This window comes from Prinia subflava, chromosome 9 (assembly GCF_021018805.1).
Source record: "Prinia subflava isolate CZ2003 ecotype Zambia chromosome 9, Cam_Psub_1.2, whole genome shotgun sequence".
In the NCBI taxonomy this organism is placed as follows: Eukaryota; Metazoa; Chordata; class Aves; order Passeriformes; family Cisticolidae; genus Prinia; species Prinia subflava.
Window position 1 is genome coordinate 31,086,495 of NC_086255.1, and position 19,959 is coordinate 31,106,453.

Genomic DNA, 19,959 nt, shown 5'->3' on the forward strand with positions numbered 1-19,959 from the left:
CTCGGATCAATTCCAGCATCCTTGGAAGTCTTGAAATGGCCCAGAAGGAGGAGAGCAGCATTTTAAATTCCCCTGCCAGCACATTCTCCATGGCCCCAAGATTGGTGCCTGCTCCTCATCCCATGGCAGGATCTGAGCCCTCTTTTCTTATTCCTGGCCTTGCTTTTCTCGTTGCCTTTTTCCTCTCATCCCTGGAGCCAGGAGCATGAGCCTTGTCTTGGGCTTTTTGCTTTATTTATATCCCAAATTATTAAAAAAAAACAGAAAAAAACAACAAAACAAAACAAAAAAAACCAAACAAACAAAAAAAAAACCCCAAAAAACCCACAACAGCACCACCCCACCAAAAACAAAACAAAAAACCAAAAAAACCCACAGAAAACCAAAAAAACACCAAAAAAACCCAACCCCCCCCAAAAAAACCCAAGAAAACCCCCAAAAAACAAACAAAAAAACCCCACCACACCACCACAACAACAAAAAACACAAAAAATCCAAACAAACCCTGATAGAAAGCACAGACATCAGTATTAAAAAAAAAAAAAAAGAAAAAGTTAAAAAAAAAAGCATAAATGGATTTAATATTCCCTCAGGCTGCAAATGAACTACTTAACAGCCCTACAGCGATTTGGAAATGGGCTGTGGGCAAACCCAGTTCTTCTGCAGGGGTTCCCAGTCTGTGCTCCCCAATTTTCTGTCCACTTTCCTTGGAAAGGAGAGCTCAGATTTCTTCTGTGGAATAAGAAGAGCCCCCAGCTCTGTAATTCCCACCTCAAAATGTTGTCTGGGAGGTTTAACAGAGCCCCTGGGTGTGGTGAGACTCCATGAACTCAACAGCTCCTATCCCAGCCCCATCCCTGGGAAATTCCAAGTTATTCCCTCTCACTTCCACACTGGATAGGTTTGGATGTGTTTGCTTTGCTTTTGCCCTGAGTCTTGCACAAGCAGGCTCGAGTCCTGCTGAATCCTCCTGCAATTGTAAAGGCAGAGAGAAACAAAATGCTGATTTTGGGGTTGTCAGGCTGTATCCTCTGCTCTTGGAATTGTATTCTCTTGGAACTGTGTGGAGAACACGCCATTAAAATGCATTCCTGTCCTGCTTTTTTTATCCCTCTGAAGATGACAGCTTCTGATGGAGTCCAGGAGAGTGTCCCAGTGACTGTCAACATCCTGGTGATCGATGCAAATGATAATTCCCCGACCTTCTCCAACATTTCCTACAGTGTCAAGATCTATACAGATATGAGGCCTGGGGAAGGTGTTATAAAGGTAATTTCAGGGCTTTTATTACCTTTGTTAACTCACTTATTGTTTGCAGTACGTGGCCTTCTTCATCTAAATTGGAAATGCACTGAAACCAGCTAGAAATGAGTTTTTTTATCTGCATCCACTTCATTAGTTAAATATCTATTCAAAATTTCCAATACTAAATTTCAGGCCTGTTTTAGCTGTAGGGCTGCAGCTCAGCTGCTTCCTCTGAGGTTCCACAAAAAAAAAATTCAGCTGAAATATCTCAAAAGGGAAAGAAAATTCTCCTTATTAGCTGGATATTGAGATAAAACATTTTGGGAGAACAGGTAAGCACTGGAGTAGGACATAACCAGGAATGTTTTCCCATGCCAGAAAACCTGCTGGTTTTTGCAAGTTTGTTTGTAGAGCAAATGAGCACTGAAAAATGGGTTTAACACAGGCCCAGAAAGAAGCAGTTTCAATTAAATTTTGCCAGCACTGATGTGTTTTAGTGCAGGACTGGAGGTGAATCCTGGTGACACTAAAATTAATGGGAAAAGGTTCTTATTGCCTCATTCTTCCAAGATCTCAGCCCTGCTCTGTGTGCTGCCAGTCCAGATGGATGAGAAGACAAGATGCCATGGGTGGCACTCCAGAGTGGTTGAAGGCAGTGGAAATATTGGGAAAATAAAATTAATCAGCTGATTTAAGTATAAAATGCCATTTTCTGAACCATAATCAGGAATTAATTTGAGTGTAGCAGCGATGAGGAGACGGTTCTGTGCCCCTCCTGAGCTGCACTTGTGCCTTTGCATCTTCAGCTCTTCCTTTGTGTTGTTTTATCCCCTCATCAATTTGGGCTACGAGTGCTGAAAAACAATCAGGGACAGCCACAGGGCCATTGCCAGCAAGATTTGAGGGAAAGAGGAAAGTTTGAAGCATGGTTAAATTCCTTAAAACGCTGCACAAGGCTGGGTGAAAACACCACAGCAAACGCTGTTGTCCTGAAGCAGCCAGGGAGCATGAGGCAGAAAATGTTCCTAAATGAGATTTCTGCTGGGTAAAAAGAATGTTTTCTCCTCAGAGTTGGCCTTGAGGATGCTCTGGGCTGTCTGAGGTTTGTTGATGATGCCTGAGATGGAGCAGAGCAGCTCCTGGGCTTGTCTGAAGCTGCTGAAGTGTTTCTGTGCTCAGAGGGAAGGTGCTGCTCTCCAGCTCTCAAACACAGCCTGGTGTTGCAGCTGCAAACACATTCCAAGCCTGGAGGCTTTCAAAGAGCAGGGGGACACATTTCTTGGGAAAACTGAGCCAGAACAGGTTATTTGGGAAAGGAATAATGGGGAGGTTGGGCCTTTAGCTTGCCTCTGCTAAAAAATTTAAATTCCAAGAGTGAGGTTTTCCCAAATCCATGCTTCTGTCTGCACAGTGAGAACATGGCTACTTCCAGATTTTCAGAGTTTATAGTCTGGTCAGAGGGGGAAGGTAGAAAATTCTGGCTCGTTGAGAGAGGAGTTGTTTTTCAACTCATCCCACATGACCACATGATCTGAGTTTCTCAATTACGTGGCTTAAAAAAAAGAAAATAGAAAAAAAAAAAAAAAAAAAAAAAAAAAAAAAAAAAAAAAGAAAGAAAAGAAAGGGGAAAAAAAAAAAAAAGCTAAAGGTCAGGTCTTAGGATTTCAGTGGCCTAAACTGAAACATCAGTGATGATGCCAGAAATAAGGAGGGCCCAGCACAGGAAAGATTTGGAGCTGTTGGAGTGAGTCCAGAGGAGGCACCAGGATGAGCAGAGGGATGGAGCAGCTCTGCTGGGAGGAAAGGCTGGGAGAGCTGGGGGTGCTCAGCCTGGAGAGGAGAAGCTTTGGGGTGACCTCATTGTGGCTTTCCAGTGCCTAAAGGAGCTACAGGAAAGATGGAGAGAGATTTTGGACAATTTCCAAGGAGTGGCAGGACAAGGGGGAATGGCTTCCCACTGCCAGAGGGGAAATCGAGGTGAAATGTATGGAAGAAATTTCTCCTTGTGAGGGTGAGGTCTTGGCACAGGGTGCCCAGAGCAGCTGTGGCTGCCCCTGGATCTCTGGCAGTGTCCAGGGCCAGGTTGGACTTTGGGGTTTGGAGCAGCCTGGGACAGTGGAAGGTGTCCCTGCCCATGGCAGGGGGTGGCACTGGGTGGGCTTTGAGGTCCCTTCCAACCCAAACCATTCCATGATTCCCTGATAAGAATTTTGGGCAGCTGCACTATTTGGTAAGTTGTTCAGTCTTCAGATATAAAATATCTATATATATACACTTCATATATATAAAGGCTTTATAAATACTTCATCAAAGGCCAATCTGACCTTTCTTTCCCCTTTTTTTAACCCTGGCACAGTGATTTTGAGGGGCACTCACCTTGTTGTCTGCATGAGAACAAAGTCAGCTTGTACCCCACCCTCCCTCCTGGGACCAGGATCCCTTGGGATCCTCTGCTGGGAGAGGATGCTCATCTCTGACAGTTTCCAGAGGAAAATTAGTTCATAAAACCACTTTGTCTGAGTAGAGAAAGCAGGTTAGAAAAAGAACATTGACCTCAGAGCATCTGGATAGTCTCAAAACCATCTGTAATAATCAGATTGATTTTCAGCCACTTGGTTTTTATTATCCTTAGGGTGATATTCTTACATTTCCTATATTTTTCTCCAGAGTGCAGTTGCAGGAAAATGTACAAATAAAATGGACAAATAACCCCAGTTTGTGCTTTCTGGCTGTCCTGTTTTGTGGGACATTGTTTTGATTTTACTCATGAAAAAAGCACCAAACATAATAGCTTTTAAGCTACTTTTGTTTGCTGTCTGGTACACGCTTAAAAAAATAATAAAGGAAATTTAGAAATTCTTAGGTTCAGCTTGAAAATAACCACAAATAGCAGGCAACTGTATTCATTAGAAGCGGAATTCAATTTTTTCCCCCACTTTTTTCCTTTCTGCTGGGATGATTAGACCAAGGAATTTTCCTTCTTTCCCTGTTACCTTCCAGAGAAGTGACAAAAACAGGTTTTATTTTTATTTCAGTTGTCTCAGTACTTGTGGAATTTTTTTCCGGCCTTGGTTGAGGAGAGTTAAGTTTAAATGTCTGTGTATTTCATTCCTTTCAGCTTGAAAATTTCTCATTTTTCCTTCTCCCTTGGTATTTTATTGTGCCCCCTGAGAGGTTCTCATTTGAGAAATCTGTCCTTTAAAACAGTTAAATGTGGTAAATAATAACTGCCACTAGAAAGATTATTAACAGTAAACCTTGTAAATTACTTAATTTCATCTTTTTAATGTTATTATATTTTTGCTGCCCAGCTTTCCCTTTTTCCACTGCTGTGACTCAGATATTGAAATGAGGTACACATTGCTGGGTGGAGTTTGCAGCAGTGGTGCAACAAAATTTCATCTCAATAATTTAAATCCACTGTTTTTCTTTAGACGTTTCTCATTTTTATATTCAGGATGCGGGGAACAGAGAATATTGAGCAGGAAAATGAGAGAGCTTGGAAGAGACAGAGAGTGGCAAAAAGTATTATTCACCTAAATCTTGGCCCATGAGGAGATTTTTTTCTATTTTGCCTTTACAGGAAAACTTGTGGACTGGCCTTAAATGGAATCATGGAATGGTTTGGGTGGGAAGGGACCTCAAAGCCCATCCAGTGCCACCCCTGCCATGGCAGTGGGAAGACATTCCCTTGTCCTGTCTCTCCATCCCTTGTAAAGAGTCTCTCTCCATCTTTCCTTCAGCTCCTTCAGGTCCTGGAAGGTCAAAATGAGGTCACCCCAAAGCTTTTCTTCCCCAGGGTGAACAATCCCAGTTTTGCTCTTCTTACATCCTACCTCAAACTTTCTACATATCTTAATTTCTCCCTAATTGCCTGCTGCAGTGGCATGACTCATGTTCAAGGAGTCTCTTCCAGGAACAATTAAATAACTCGCTGATTGAAAATGGAGAATAATATATGCAGGGGATTGGTGCCCTGTTCCCCACTGAAATAATTTTGTCTGATAGCACCAGTACAAATTAATTTTTAAGGTCCTGCCGCAGCTTAGCCTAAGTTCTTGATTTACATCTGTCTTAGTTTGGAAAGACAGGTGTCTGCCAGGGAAAGCCAGAGCTCCCTTGGAATGGAGAAGGTAAATCCTCTCCCTCTGAATTATTATAATTTTGAAATTAAGGGGCTCTCAGGCAAAGATATGGGAATAGGAATAACAGTTCTTTACTAGGAATGTTAAAATAAAAATGTAGTAGTACACAAAACCAAACAAACAAAAAGCAAACACTGACAGAGTCAGAACACAGCCTGACACGCTGTTGCTCAGGGTGTTGGCAGCAGCCCAGTCCAGCCCTCCTGCAGTGACAGATGTGGTTCTGTTGCAGCAATGATCCTGGAGCAGGGGCAGTTTCCTCTGAAGGTCCAGTGGTGTGAGATGGGTCCAGCCTTCCTCTGGGAATGCAGAGCACACAGGCTGTGCTGGGCTCTGAATGCCAGGGTTTATCCAGGTGGGAATGCAGTGCACACAGGCTGTGCTGGGCTCTGAATGCCAGGGCTTATCCAGGTGGGAATGCAGAGCACACAGGCTGTGCTGGGCTCTGAATGCCAGGGTTTATCCAGGTGGGAATGCAGTGCACACAGGCTGTGCTGGGCTCTGAATGCCAGGGTTTATCCAGGTGGGAATGCAGTGCACACAGGCTGTGCTGGGCTCTGAATGCCAGGGTTTATCCAGGTGGGAATGCAGTGCACACAGGCTGTGCTGGGCTCTGAATGCCAGGCTTTATCCAGGTGGGAATGCAGAGCACACAGGCTGTGCTGGGCTCTGAATGCCAGGGTTTATCCAGGTGGGAATGCAGTGCACACAGGCTGTGCTGGGCTCTGAATGCCAGGGTTTATCCAGGTGGGAATGCAGTGCACACAGGCTGTGCTGGGCTCTGAATGCCAGGGTTTATCCAGGTGGGAATGCAGTGCACACAGGCTGTGCTGGGCTCTGAATGCCAGGGTTTATCCAGGTGGGAATGCAGTGCACACAGGCTGTGCTGGGCTCTGAATCCCAGGGTTTATCCAGGTGGGAATGCTGGGCTCTCCCCTGGGTGCAGCATCTCCCATGGATGATGGAATTGTATCAGCCCTGCAGGGAGCCTCGATGGCCCATGGACAGCAGAGGTCCCCTGCAGGGAGGATGGGTCCTGGAAGGGATAAAGAACTCTGCCCCAGCTGGTTTTAATTCCTGGCCCATTAACAGAAGACACCCACCCCCTCCGTCCTGGAGTTCTGAGGGATGGGTCACAGAAGGGATAAAGAAAAACACCTTCCCAACTGGTTTCAACAGATGGCAATAGAATACATACTTTTGGTTACATCTTGCATTGCAACCCGAGACAACAGCCCTTAAACCTGCATTGTGCCATAACAAAGCAGGATAATTTAGCAGCAATGTTAAGATCATGGAGTATCTGCAGCTGGGAGGGATCCACAGGGATCATGGATCCAGCCCCTGGCCCTGCCCAGCCTCCCCAACAGCCCCACCCTGTGCACCCCTGGGAGTCTTGTCCAAACACTCCCTGAGCAGCCTCGGGGCTGTGACCTGTTCAGTGCCTGACCACTCCCGAATGTTTCCCTTAAACAATCCTCATAAAAGTCATCTCCAAACCCCGCTTCATCTTTTATTTACGTGTTTATTTGCAACCTTTTGCCTCCTGCCCATCAGGTAATTAATTGCCGCCTCCAAAGCAAACCTGATTAGCAGAGAGAGAAAACAAAACCAGGCTGTGTTTGCATTGCTCAGTCAATGTCCCTGCAGACTCAAGGAAAAATAATGGATTGGGGCTTGATGAAATGTCTGAAGGAGATAATGAAAAAGTATTTTAACTTATTCAGAGATCGCTGTGTGTGGGTGACTCAAGTTCAGGAATATCTCCATAACAATCCTGGAATTTTTCCATCACACTGAATCTGGTGAAAGCTGCTGGGAATGTTGGTCATCACTTTATCTGTCCAGGGCCAGGTGATCAGAAATGCTGCTGTGGGAAGGTTCCAAGACAAACATTGGAGCCCAGTTTCCTCCAGTAATGAAGTGAGTCTGAGCAGAGTTTATATCATAACCAGGATGTGTCTTTGTAAGCTTAAGGCCATCCTTCTAAACCTCCTTTTCCTCCCAACAAAACCACTCCGAAACATCCTTTTCCTCCCAAAAAAAATTATTCCCAAACCTTCTTTTCCTCCTAAAATAGCCACTCGTAAATCTGCCTTTCCTCCCAAAAAAACCATTCCTAAATCTCCTTTTCCTCCCAACAAAACCACTCCTAACTCTCCTTTTCCTCCCAACAAAACCATTCCTAAATCTTATTTTCCTTCCAAGAAGACCACTTCTTGCTGCAGCAGAATCCCCACCTATTTTGCCAGACTTTCCGTACACTAAATGTTGATGCAATGGAGTTGGAGTTGCTGTATGAAAATTTCTTAGAAGAGTAAATGAATCCTTGTTTTGTTCTTCTCCCTTTACATTTTAGCCGCTGTTTCTTAAATCCTGTTAACTATGGAGCTCTATCGGGCTGGGACAGATGGAGATGGGATTTCTGGAATCATATATTATGGCAGCAGTTAAACTTTAATTCTATTTAATCCCAAGTTTGATTCCTGGGTTTGCCCCCAAAATGTTTTTCAAATCATTTATCTTTCCAAGCATTCCATATTTTTAGGTTTAATTAACCTTAATCTCTGTGCTTGTGTAGTCAATTAATTTTCCTTTTTCGTGTCGTCACAGTAAAAACTGGCCTGGTTCCAAATCCTGTCATTAAATCCTCAGGACCCTGTATTTTGCATAAAGGCTTTATTTATCTTCTTTCTGTGTGTGTGTGTTACTTTTGAAGTTCAGCAGACAAGGTTTTTACAGCTCTGTCATTTGGGTGGATAATTATTCTCTGCAAGGTTAATTAACACACCCAGGTATGTATAGAAGCTATAGAGTGAGTTATTGAACTGCAATTGTCATAGGATGACTTCTTCAGAATTCCAAAACAAGACAGAGAATGAGGTAGATTAAAAAAAACAACAACAACCCAAATATTAATTTGTTTTTTAAATTTTTAAGAGAAGATGACCTCTGTTCCATGATTTTTGGGGTATTTCAAGGATTTATCCTATGTTCACTCTTCAGTGTGTCCCAAAATGCTATAGGAGATGGATTAAGATTTGTTTTTAAGGATATTGTGGGCTTAATGCTTGATTTGAAGAATATTTATAACTTTCTAAATGAAATTTTTTATTTCACTGAGCCTCTGTGCATAAAGAATCAAGATTATCTTAGGAACTAATTAGATCCCTGAGATTTTCCCTGGAAGTGTCCAAGGCCAGGTTGGATGGGTCTCTGAGGAGCCTGATACAGTGGAAGGTGTCCCTGCCCATGGAACTGGATGAGCTTTAAGGTCCTTTCCATCCCAAACCATTCCAAGATTCCACAATTCACATCCTCCCCTTGGTGCTTAAAGTTGTATGCAAATGGGATTAACTCAGAGAGTGCAGCTTTGGGGTTTATTCTCGTTTTAGTGGCAAGGTTTGGTTCCTTCTCTTCCATATTTTTAGCCATCCTTGGGCAAAGGTGTTTTGCTAGTCCCAGGTGGTGATTTGGCAGTTATAGGTGGTGATTTTGCAGTTTTGGGTGTTTCTTTGGCAGTCTTGGGTGGTGATTTGGCAGCTTTAGGTGTTTCTTTGGCAGTTGTAGGTGATGGTTTGGCAGTTTTGGATGTTTCTTTGACACTTGTAGGTGGTGGTTTGGCAGATTTACGTGTTTGGCAGTTGTAGGTGGTCGTTTGCAGTTGTAGGTGGTCGTTTGCAGTTGTAGGTGGTCGTTTGCAGTTTTAGGTGTTTCTTTGGCAGTTTTGGGTGTTGTTTTGCAGTTTTAGGTGTTTCTTTGGCAGTTTTGGGTGTCAGTTTGCAGTTTTAGGTGTTTCTTTGGCAGTTTTGGGTGTCAGTTTGCAGTTTTAGGTGTTTCGTTGGCAGTTTTGGGTGTTGTTTTGCAGTTTTAGGTGTTTCTTTGGCAGTTTTGGGTGTTGTTTTGCAGTTTTAGGTGTTTCTTTGGCAGTTTTGGGTGTTGTTTTGCAGTTTTAGGTGTCTCTTTGGCAGTTTTGGGTGCCGGTTTGCAGTTTTAGGTGTTTCCTTGGCAGTTTTGGGTGTTGTTTTGCAGTTTTAGGTGTTTCTTTGGCAGTTTTGGGTGCCGGTTTGCAGTTTTAGGTGTTTCTTTGGCAGTTTTGGGTGTTGTTTTGCAGTTTTAGGTGTTTCTTTGGCAGTTTTGGGTGTCAGTTTGCAGTTTTAGGTGTCTCTTTGGCAGTTTTGGGTGTTGTTTTGCAGTTTTAGGTGTTTCTTTGGCAGTTTTGGGTGTCAGTTTGCAGTTTTAGGTGTTTCTTTGGCAGTTTTGGGTGTTGTTTTGCAGTTTTATGTGTTTCTTTGGCAGTTTTGGGTGTTGTTTTGCAGTTTTAGGTGTTTCTTTGGAAGTTTTGGGTGCTGGTTTGCAGCCTTGGGCGGTGCTGTGGGGGGCTGTGAGCTGCTGAAGTTGCTGTGATGCTGCATTGATCGGTAGATGATTTTCACTTGTAGCACGCAGGGCTGTCAGGGTGTCCCTGTCCCTGACTCAGGGTGTCACAAGGAGGGGTGCAGAGGCTGCAGTTCAGCTGGCCTTGCCTCAGGGAGTAGCTGTTGATCCTGCCCTTGGCCTCGCAGTTGGTTCCAGGTTTTCCATCACCACTGATGCTCAGTGCTCCCATCCTGCTGCCCCAGGGCAGGAATGTTTGTGTCAGCAAAGCCAAGGCAGTGACCTTTGAAGAAGCTATGTCTCTTTTTTTTCATCCTGCAGGGATCCCTCCTGAGGCAGGGATTACTTTGGACATCCCAGGAAAGCTCTGCTGTCACCCCTGCTGGTGCCATCATTCCCTGTAACTTCACTGCCAGCTGCTGGCAGCTGGACTCACAGCTGGATGCTGTGGCCTCCTGGATGTTCCAGTGCTGCTCAGACCACTTCATGTCATTCCGTGTGCTGTTTGATGGAATGTTGTCCTACAGAGTGAAAAGTCAGTTGTGTGTCAGCAAAACAGCTCCTAAAGGAGGAAGAGACAACAAGGCCAGGTTGAACTGAGCTTAGAACAACCTGGGATAGTGGAAGGTGTCCCTGCCCTTGGCAGGGAGTGGAATGGGATGAGCTTTAAGGTCCCTTCCAACCCAAACCACTCTGGGATTTTCTTCCATGATTCACTAAAAGCAAATATATTCCTTGGGCTCTAATTCCTGACTGTGTGTGTGTTTGCTTTAGCATGGCTCCCTCCGGAATTGGGATAAACCCACTGCCTTTCTCAGGGGGGAAGAGAAGAACCCCCTCATTTCATTATGCTCACCACTAGAAGTTGGGTCTAATATCAGGATTAAGGTTTTTCTCAAGGGATTTAAAGAAAACGTGGTTCTTGGGAAGATGGGCTACTGGTGGTCTTGGCAGTGCTGGGTTAACAGTTGGATTCAGCCATCTTAGAGGGCTTTTCCGACCTGAATGATTCCATGATTCCAAGTGTGTATCCATATGGGAACAGCTGCCATTTCCCTTCCACTTGGCTGCCATAGCTGTAGGTACATATTAACACCAACATTGCTCTCCAGTTGTGCACCAGGAGGGCTTGGAATGCCAGGCCTGGACGCGAGACTTCCTGGCACTACCAGGGCTGTCACTGGGAAAAGTGAAGAGAGGGATGGGAAATAAATAAATACAATCCTCTCATTACTGTTGCTATGTTGTAGTTTGGATTTAGGGGGGTCCCCGGGGAGGGTTCCCCGGGAGCCCCACGTTGGGCACCATTGCTACACCAAAAAAAAAAAAAAACAACAAAGGTGCTACACAAAAAAAAAAAGGAAGGTCTTCTCCCTTCTGAAAGTTTTATATAGACAGAATAAACTCGGTATCATTAGGTTTCTTAAGTTGTATCTTAAAATAAGTGGCTGAAAGTATTTAGCAGGCGGCTTTTCCCTGCTTCGTGATGTCCTTACACTTATTACCCTCCACTTCAGCTGTATCTTTGCTGTGAGGTGCTCAGAAATCCCTGCGCGTGTCCCAGGTGTCCGATCCCCCTCCCGGAGGCCGTGGAGGCGGCTCCGTGCTGACGCTGTGGTTCTGCCTTGCAGCTGACGGCCGTGGACGCGGACGAGGGGGCCAACGGGCGCGTGGTGTACGAGATCCTGGCCGGGGACCAGGGGCACTTCGCCATCAACGAGCACACGGGGCTGGTCACCATCGCGCCGGGAGTGGCGCTGGCCGTGGGGCGCTCCTACGCCCTCACTGTCAGAGCCTCCGACAGTGCTCCACCCGCACAGAGAAGGTAACTAACGCATCTGCTGGCGTCAGGGCCATGGCTACAGTGTCCCGGGGTGACTTTATGGGGCTGGTACCCCCCGTTGTCTATTCTGCCTGGGCTGTGTGTTGAGTTCTGTGCCTTTCAGACTGGCTCTGAGAGCAAAGCAGGGAATGGAGAAACGCCAAGTTTGTTTTGAGAACAGCTCTCGCTCCTGCACAATCCTCTCTGGACTGTGTTCATCTGAAGCATGGACCAGTGGCTGTGACACAGATTTTTTTTTTGCTTTTTGGTTAGTTTTAGCTAGCTAGGGCAGAGAAGTTCCCTAGGCTTTTTTTTTCCCCTTTTTCTTGGAAAGAAAAAATTTCTTTCCTTAAATCTGCTCTGAACTGAATACCCCAGAGGAGCACCAAGGGCTGGCATCTGCGGCCCACCGGGCCTGGACATCCAGAGAGACTGAAACTGAGAAAAAACTGAATGAGCTGAGCTACCCACAGCAAAGATTTTTGCAGGTTTACCATCTCTCTTCGGAGCAGCAAGAAGTTTCATCTTATTCATTCTTTATGCTTGTAGGCATTTTGTTTGTTAAATAGTTTTTTCCACTTTTCTCTGAGGAAGTTCTTTTCCCAGACCAGCTGGGAAGAGGGGCCTTTTGAGTTTGCTTTCCAGAGGGACCCTGCTCGGAGGTTTCCTCACAAATCTTTCCCTGAACTAGGACATCCAGCCATACCCCGTGTCTGTAATCCACGCTGGGATACAGTTCCATGCCTCTGGTCTGGAAAAGCAGCACAGTAGAATTCTTGCCCTTTGTGGTCCTTCATGATATTTCCCTTACAGCACTGGGCTTTTTTGATTTTGTTGCTTTGCCATGGTCTGTTATTTAAAAGTTCCCAGTTGTGCTGCCACTGTGCGTGTCCATTCATTCATTGAGGTGAAGGGATGGAAAGAAGGAAGCAATGATGAGGGAGATGCCTTTTGTTCAGAAAATCTGCAAAAAGGATCCCAAAGAATGGGGTTGCTGAGCTGGAGACCCTTTCCAGATGTAGGGTGTGCAGTGTCCCCGCTAAGACCAAAATTCTCGAGGGCAGAATTCAGAATTACCTCTGTTGTATCCCAGCTGAAAAAGAAGGGCAGACTGCAAATTTAGGATTTAGGTGGGGAGAGGAACATCATCATCTTTAAGGTCCTTTTTAACCCAAACCGTTCTATGACCTTTATGATCAAAAACCAGCAAAGGTAGTACCAAGCCCTGCTTACCTGTTTCTGTGGAGTTTGTGTTCTAAATGTGGCAGTTGTGCCAAAATGTCATTTCATGAAGGTGTGGAGGGAGCAAAAAGATGTCCCCCGTGTTCTGGGCCTGGTATTGATAATGTGACAACCTCCTTGACCAAACAGCGTGACAGGGAGGATCAGGAGGGTCCAGTGTTTAAACCTCCCACAACTGTAAAGTGAAAACTTCTTCTCCAAATGGGAAACATAAGAAGGAAAGAAAATACAAGAGTAGGATTTCAGTAACTGGATTTTCCTCAGGACCTGCTGCTTCTATCATGTTTCCATGAATGCAGCTCATGCTGTTGTGCACATATTTTATAATTACTGTCCATTCAACTTGCTAAGTTGTTCATAAAATTAGCATCTGGTAGCTGTCCCCTGGTTGAATTTCACTCTCTTTTTCCTCCTGCTTGCTTTTTTGATAAACCCTCTCAAGCTGGTAGTAGGCTGCTGGTAGTGCTGAGGAGGAAATTGAGGACAATTATGCATGTATTTTGTGTAGTACTTCAGAGTGAGGGCAAAAATCAATAATTCCCCTTCAGAGAGTCTGAGATCCCCACGGTGTGGCCCCAGACTATAGCTCTGATTGCCATCAGCTCCATTTGTGCTGGAGAAAACTTTGTGTTGCCTAAACATCTGCATTTCTGAGGATGGATGTTGGGAGCCTGTGCTTCCTCCTCTGAAAATGTCTTCAAGGCAAGTAAGAGGTGGAAAGCTCTGCCAGGATAACCAAAGTCACCTGGAAAGTGGCTGGATTTCAGTCTCCCCTTGCTTATGCACAAAGCAAACCCCAGCCACTGAACCTGGCTCAGCAACTGGAGCTCTGCAGCCTTTTTGAACACAAATTTAAATTGGAATTCAGAATTCTGTCTAGGTTTGTTGGGATGTTTTTGCATGGAATGACATCTAAAAATGTTGATGGGTGGCTATGCCCCAGCTGAGAATTGGGGGTTGAATATAATGAATTATAATTATTTACATAGGTTATTGAGATATCATGGAATTGTTACAGTTGGAAAAGACCTCCAAGATCATTGAGTTCAACCTTGTCAACTAAACCACAGCAAGTGTCACATCCAGTTGTTTCTTGAAACCTTCCAGGGCTGGAGATCTCACCTTTCCCTTCACAGCCCACTCCTACATTGAAGCACAACAATTCCTGGTTTTGGAGAAAAAAATGACAACATTTGTAAAATCAAACAATTTCAGGTCAGACTTTAGGCTTTTCACAATCCCTCAGATTCCTGGACATGGGATTCATATCACTTGGTGATACGGGGTTCTGCTGGATCAAGTCAAGATAGGTTGATGCACATGGATGGAAATCCATTCATCATAGATTTTATAATTGCTCAGAGCAGCTGTGGCTGCCCCTGGATCCCTGGCAGTGCCCAAGGCCAGGTTGGACTTTGGGGCTTGGAGCAGCCTGGGACACTGGGAGGTGTCCCTGACCATGGCAGGGGTGGCAATGGATGAGATTTAAGGTCCTTTCCCACCCAAACCATTCCATGATTCCATATGGAGATAATTTAAGCAGAGATGGGGATGCAGGTGACTTTCAATCAGCTGGGGCACAAAAGCTGTTTTTCCATCCTGGAGTGATTTTGGGAGCTCTCCACAATTCCCAAATGCTGTGCAGGTCTCTGTGTATTCACTTGCAAACACCAGCTGCAGTGCTTGGCTCAGCTCCATCTCCTTCCCCTTCCCATGCTAAAGGAGAATTTGCCAGCTCTTTAACTGGGCTATAACCCACACAAAAGACATGGGGGAAAAATGCTAGGTGTTAATAAAAAAGTTGATTGGAATTGCAGAATAGAGGCCATTTAATATCAGAGTGCTTTTAGTTTGTAGACTAGTAATGCTTTACTTCTGTGATTTTGCCTTAAATATTTGAAGAAAATTTGTTTACTATTCCTAGAATCCCAGAATGGTTTGGGCTGGGAGAGATCCTCAAAGCTCACCCAATGCCAGGGCAGGGACACCTCTTCAATCCCAGGCTGCTCCAAGCCCCAAAGTCCAGCCTGGCCTTGGGCACTGCCAGGGATCCAGGGGCAGCCACAGCTGCTCTGGGCACCCTGTGCCAGGGCCTGCCCACCCTGCCAGGGAACAATTCCTGCCCAATATCCCATCCAGCCCTGCCCTCTGGCACAGTGGGAATCTTGTCACCATGTGTGTGGATGTGCCCTGTTTGAAGCAGGGATTCAGTGCAGCTGAAGGGTTTGCCAGGGATTTGCAGCCACCTGCATTGCCACTGCTCTGAAATGGGATTTATTGCTCTGAAACGGGAATTATTGATCCACAGCATTGCAGCAGCCTCACAGAGTTGTGTGCATCCCTTCTCCCAGCATTATCCTCTCTGCCAGCATTCCCAGCTCCCTCTTTTCTGAGGAAAGGAAGCAAACTGACTGCCAGCTCCAGGGGTGGCTGGTGTGCGTGGCAGGAGCAGTTCCCAGCTTGGAATTTGTGCTGCTCCCGCAGAGGACACAGCACACTGGAGCTGTTTGTTTGTGGAGTGTGCACTGATACCTCACAGATCTGAAAGAACACCACTTTGGGCTGCTTTGGGAGAAATTACTGAGCTTTTCTTCCTGTTCATGTGGCAGCCTGCTTTCCTTTTGATCCAGAAGGAAAAATGTGTCCTGAAGCTTTTAGAGGAGCAAAGGGAGGCTGTTAGAGCTCGAGAACACACAGCGCGTAAAGCAGCCACTGTGGGTGGCCTTGTGGATTGGATTTATTGATTCTGACTGGTTTTGACTGTTTTTGACTGTTTTTTCCCCCCTTGCACTGCAGGAGCTCCATCACCACTGTTTACATCGAGGTGCTGCCTCCCAACAACCAGAGCCCCCCGCGCTTCCCGCAGCTGATGTACAGCCTGGAGGTCAGCGAGGCCATGAGGATCGGCGCTGTGCTGCTGAACCTGCAGGTACAGAGGCTTCCCCGCCCCTCCCTGAGGCACTGAGACCTTCTCCATGTCCTGCCCTCTGTGTCCGTGCCGTGCACAAGCCAGTCCTTGCATCCAGGGGCAGTTCAAAGGGATTGAAAATGATTTCGTTTTGATCAACAGCCCCTTTTACATGGACTGCAGAGAAAGAGGGATCGCTTGGCTATTTCTGTTACTTCTTTTTTGATTTAAATATTGTAAAAGATGCTAGAGGCTTCAAATGGCACTGCCCAGAGAAGCTGTGGCTGTTCCTGGATCCCTGGAAGTGTCCAAGGCCAGGCTGGATGGGACTTGGAGCACCTGGGACAGTGGAAGGTGTCCCTGCCCATGGCAGGGGGTGGAATGAGTTGATCTTCGAAGTCCCTTGCAATCCAAATCATTCTGGGATTCTGTGATAATTTTATTAGAAAAAATAATTCTATGAGTGGCTGGAAGCTTGAAGGGCCTGTGATTCCTTCAGTTAAAGTCTCTCTCCATATTTGCTAGCAGATCAGTGGAGCTTCATCACCTCATTCATGGGGAATTTCAGCAAGATTTTTGGCGATTTGCCTTCCCCAGCCTGTCATTTTTGAAAAAAGCCTGAAGCTATTTCTACCCCTTGGTGTGTGTAACAACAGTGAGAGGGAGCAGAGATCCCAGTGCTGCCAGGCCCAGGATTAGTGGGACCCTGTGCGCTGGGATCAGCTTCTGGCCAGGTCCAGGAGCAGGAACATCCCTCATCCTCCCCTTGTTGTGCTAATGGTTAAAAAAATCAACTCTCTCCTCACTTATTTACTGTTCCTTATTTACTGCATTGTGCTCTGCCCAAAAACCAGCTGTGCAAAATAGGGAGATAAATGGCAACTCTTTACTTAGGGTTTTGTTGTTGTTGTTGTTGTTGTTTTTGTGCGATCAGGAACTTACTTAATGCTGTGTTTAGCATTAGTGAAATAAAGGAGCTCTAATTAACTCACTGAAGCAGGTGGATGGGAAAGCTCCTGCTAAAATGGTTTCCTGATGGAAGACTGGGATTATTTTGGCTGGTTAAGCTGATACAGTCACCTGTGCTGAAGGACGATGACTAATTTAGCTCAGTGCTGCTAATTAACTCCTGGCACATCTGTGGTGTCGGCAGGGAGGGAGGAGTTGAAGGGCCAGGCTGTTCAGGAGCCTTCTCCTCCCTGGTGAGAGACACTTGGGGTTAGAAGCCCCAAGGAGGAACAGGAGCCAGGAACATGCTGAGAAACAGAAACATTTCTGTTTCCCTGACAGGTGCTGGAATCTGTGGCTGAGGGCCTGAGGGATCATAGGAGGCAGAAAACCTCTTGGCAGGTTTTAGTATTGAAGGATTTAATGGGATTTAAATATGGTTGGAAACTGAAGCTCCAATAGAATAATCTGCTTTAATGTTTCATTAAACCCCAAACAACCCTTTCTGTGCTGGCCCTGCTGAGGGACCTCGAGGGCTGTGTCCAGTTCTGTCCCTCCAGCCAGAGAGCCCTGGAGGGGCTGGAGCGTGTCCAGGGCAGGGAAGGGAGCTGGGGAAGGGGCTGGAGCCCCAGGAGAGGCTGAGGGAGCTGGGAAAGGGCTGAGCCTGGAGAAAAGGAGGCTCAGGGGGGACCTTGTGGCTCTGCACAGCTCCTGACAGGAGGGGACAGCCAGGGGGGGTCGGGCTGTGCTCCCAGGGAACAGGGACAGGACAAGGGCAAACGGCCTCAGGCTGGGCCAGGGGAGGCTCAGCTTGGCCAGCAGCAGGAATTTGTGCATGGAATGGGAGCTCAGGCCTTGGCAGGGGCTGCCCAGGGAGGGTTGGAGTGCCCATGGCTGGAGGTGTCCAAGGAAGGGCTGGAGGTGGCACTGAGTGCTCTGGGCTGGGGACAAGGTGGGCATTGGGCACAGCTGGGATTCCATGGGCTGGGAGGGATTTTCCAACCTCAATGATTCTGCATTTTATGAAAAATACTTGACTGGTAAATCCCAAATATGCTTGGCTTTAGCTTTAGTGGTTAGTAAGGACTGTATCTCCTGTAGGTCTGGTAGTCCTCAACCTGAAATGTGGAAGATGGAGAGGGACTTTTTACAAGGGATGGAGGCACAGGACACAGGGAATGGCTTCCACTGCCAGAGGGCAGGGCTGGATGGGACATTGGGCAGGAATTGTTCCCTGGCAGGGTGGGCAGGCCCTGGCACAGGGTGCCCAGAGCAGCTGTGGCTGCCCCTGGATCCCTGGCAGTGCCCAAGGCCAGGCTGGACTTTGGGGCTTGGAGCAGCCTGGGACAGTGGAAGGTGTCCCTGCCCATGGCAGGGGTGGCACTGGGTGGGCTTTGAGGATCCCTCCCAACCCATTTCCAAGTCCAACTCCCTTGTCCTGCCTTAAAACCTCCATCTGGATTGAAGGACTTCTCTGGTGTTCAGCATACTTCTGTTTTCATCTTCTTTTATTCCCTGCTGTGTAAAATCCACCAGGACTGTTTAAACATTCATAAACTGAGTATTTAAGCTTCTGAAACCCTGTGCTGCCTTTTCCAGGCAACAGAAAGTTCCCAGTTAGGCACCTTGGTTTGGGTTTTGTGGAATTCTGTCAGTGCCTTAAGGTATTGCCTGTGTTCCATCAATGATATGGAACATCCTGTGTAAATTTTCACACTGATGTTTCTTTTCCTGAGCCTTATTAATCCCATCAGTGTTTGGGCTGGTGCAGATTAAGAAATTATGGCTCTCTCTTAGTAATAATTTGGTAGTTCTTTATACAGCAGGAGGGTTACAAAATCCTGGAGAGAGCCAGCCAAATTTTTCAAGTGCTCCCAAATTATCAAATCTGAAGATCTGCAAAACATTAGGGTCAGTAACAATGCAAATGCTGCTTTTAATTTGCCCATTAGACTTTGGAAAAATAAAATTGACTTTTACTTGTCCATTAAAATTTCTTATGCTGATGATGGAGGGTCTTATTTCTTTCTTATCCCCTTATTTATTTTCTAACCCACCTGGTTGGTCTTGACTGGTGTTTTAATTAACAACATCTGAGATTATTGCAATATTAAATGATCTCCACTGCATTAATTTGTAAATAAACCTCAGAGTTTATGGCATGCCTGGGAGGCGTTTATGGCTTCATGTTCTGCGAGCCATTATTAATTAAAATATGCAAATGCTGTCCTTTTTCTGGGAGCCTGCAGAACAAATAGGGCTGTTAGCAGGGTCCAGTTATGGGCTGAACATGGAGCTAACATGAAATTGTTGTGTACAATTTATGGAATCACTCCATGCCATTGATCTGGAAAATATCAGGAGCAGGTTGCTCTTCTTCCTTGCCTTGGGTGGTTTTCTTCTGTTCTCAACTTCATGTTCTTTGCTTTTAAAGAAAGCAAGAGTTTTTAAAAGCAATGATTGACTTTACCCCCCTTTTTTTAAAGCATGTTGATTGAAGGTGGATTTTCTGTGGGGATAAGGAGGAAATGAAATCAGGGACAGCCAGTCTTTGATTTTCTGGCTTTCTGAGCGCCCCTGACTTGCTGTGAGAGAATGCAGACCATAATGATACCCCTGAGACAGCTGAATGTGAAGGGAGGGCAGGATGCCCTGCAAGGAAGGCAAAAGGAGGACAAAGGGCTAAAGACAGGAGCAAGTAGGGGATTCTGGTGATTTAGGAGCAAGGCCAGTCCTCAGAGATGCCAGCTCCTCACATTGTCTGCCTCCAGTGTTTGCAGCATTTTGTGTTCTTGGCTCACATCCTGACTGTTCATATCCTCAGGCCAAGGAGATCCAAATTCCACCCACACCTCCCGTCACTCAGCACCACCCATGGAATTTATAAACAGTTCTCCCCATTTTCCCAGTCTGTTGTTGATGCTGTGGATGGGAATGTTGATCAGTGCTGGGAGAGCTGTACACACGCGTGCAGAACTGAGTCAGTATTAACTACCCACTACTGCCTGGCCTTAATTTTGATGATGGGTTTGATTCTGGCTTAATCCCACCCTCCATTTGGAGACTGTGTTGTCAGAACTCCTTTGGGAAAATGTCCCATCAAGCCTTCACCACGGCTCAGCTGCTTTATTGACCCACAGTTTCTGCCCCGTTCAAGAGACTTGTCCTGTTGGAAAATCAGATTAAATTGCTTCAGCATCCTTTTGTTCTGGAGAAATTTAGGTCTGTGTCATCCATCTGCATATTGGCATTGCAGGGAACTTACAAAGAAT

The 19,959-nt window shown here is 46.0% G+C and overlaps 1 protein-coding gene across 2 annotated transcripts in view; it reads left to right on the plus strand.

Moving 5' to 3' along the window:
• Positions 1–19,959, plus strand: part of PCDH15 (protocadherin related 15) — a 640,425-nt gene that overhangs the window by 489,523 nt on the left and 130,943 nt on the right. For both annotated transcript variants that reach the window (XM_063406141.1, XM_063406139.1), the window contains 3 exons: positions 1,120–1,269; positions 11,399–11,592; positions 15,628–15,760. In XM_063406141.1, coding sequence (XP_063262211.1) covers positions 1,120–1,269; positions 11,399–11,592; positions 15,628–15,760 — 477 coding nt within the window. The remainder of the gene's footprint in view (positions 1–1,119; positions 1,270–11,398; positions 11,593–15,627; positions 15,761–19,959) is intronic.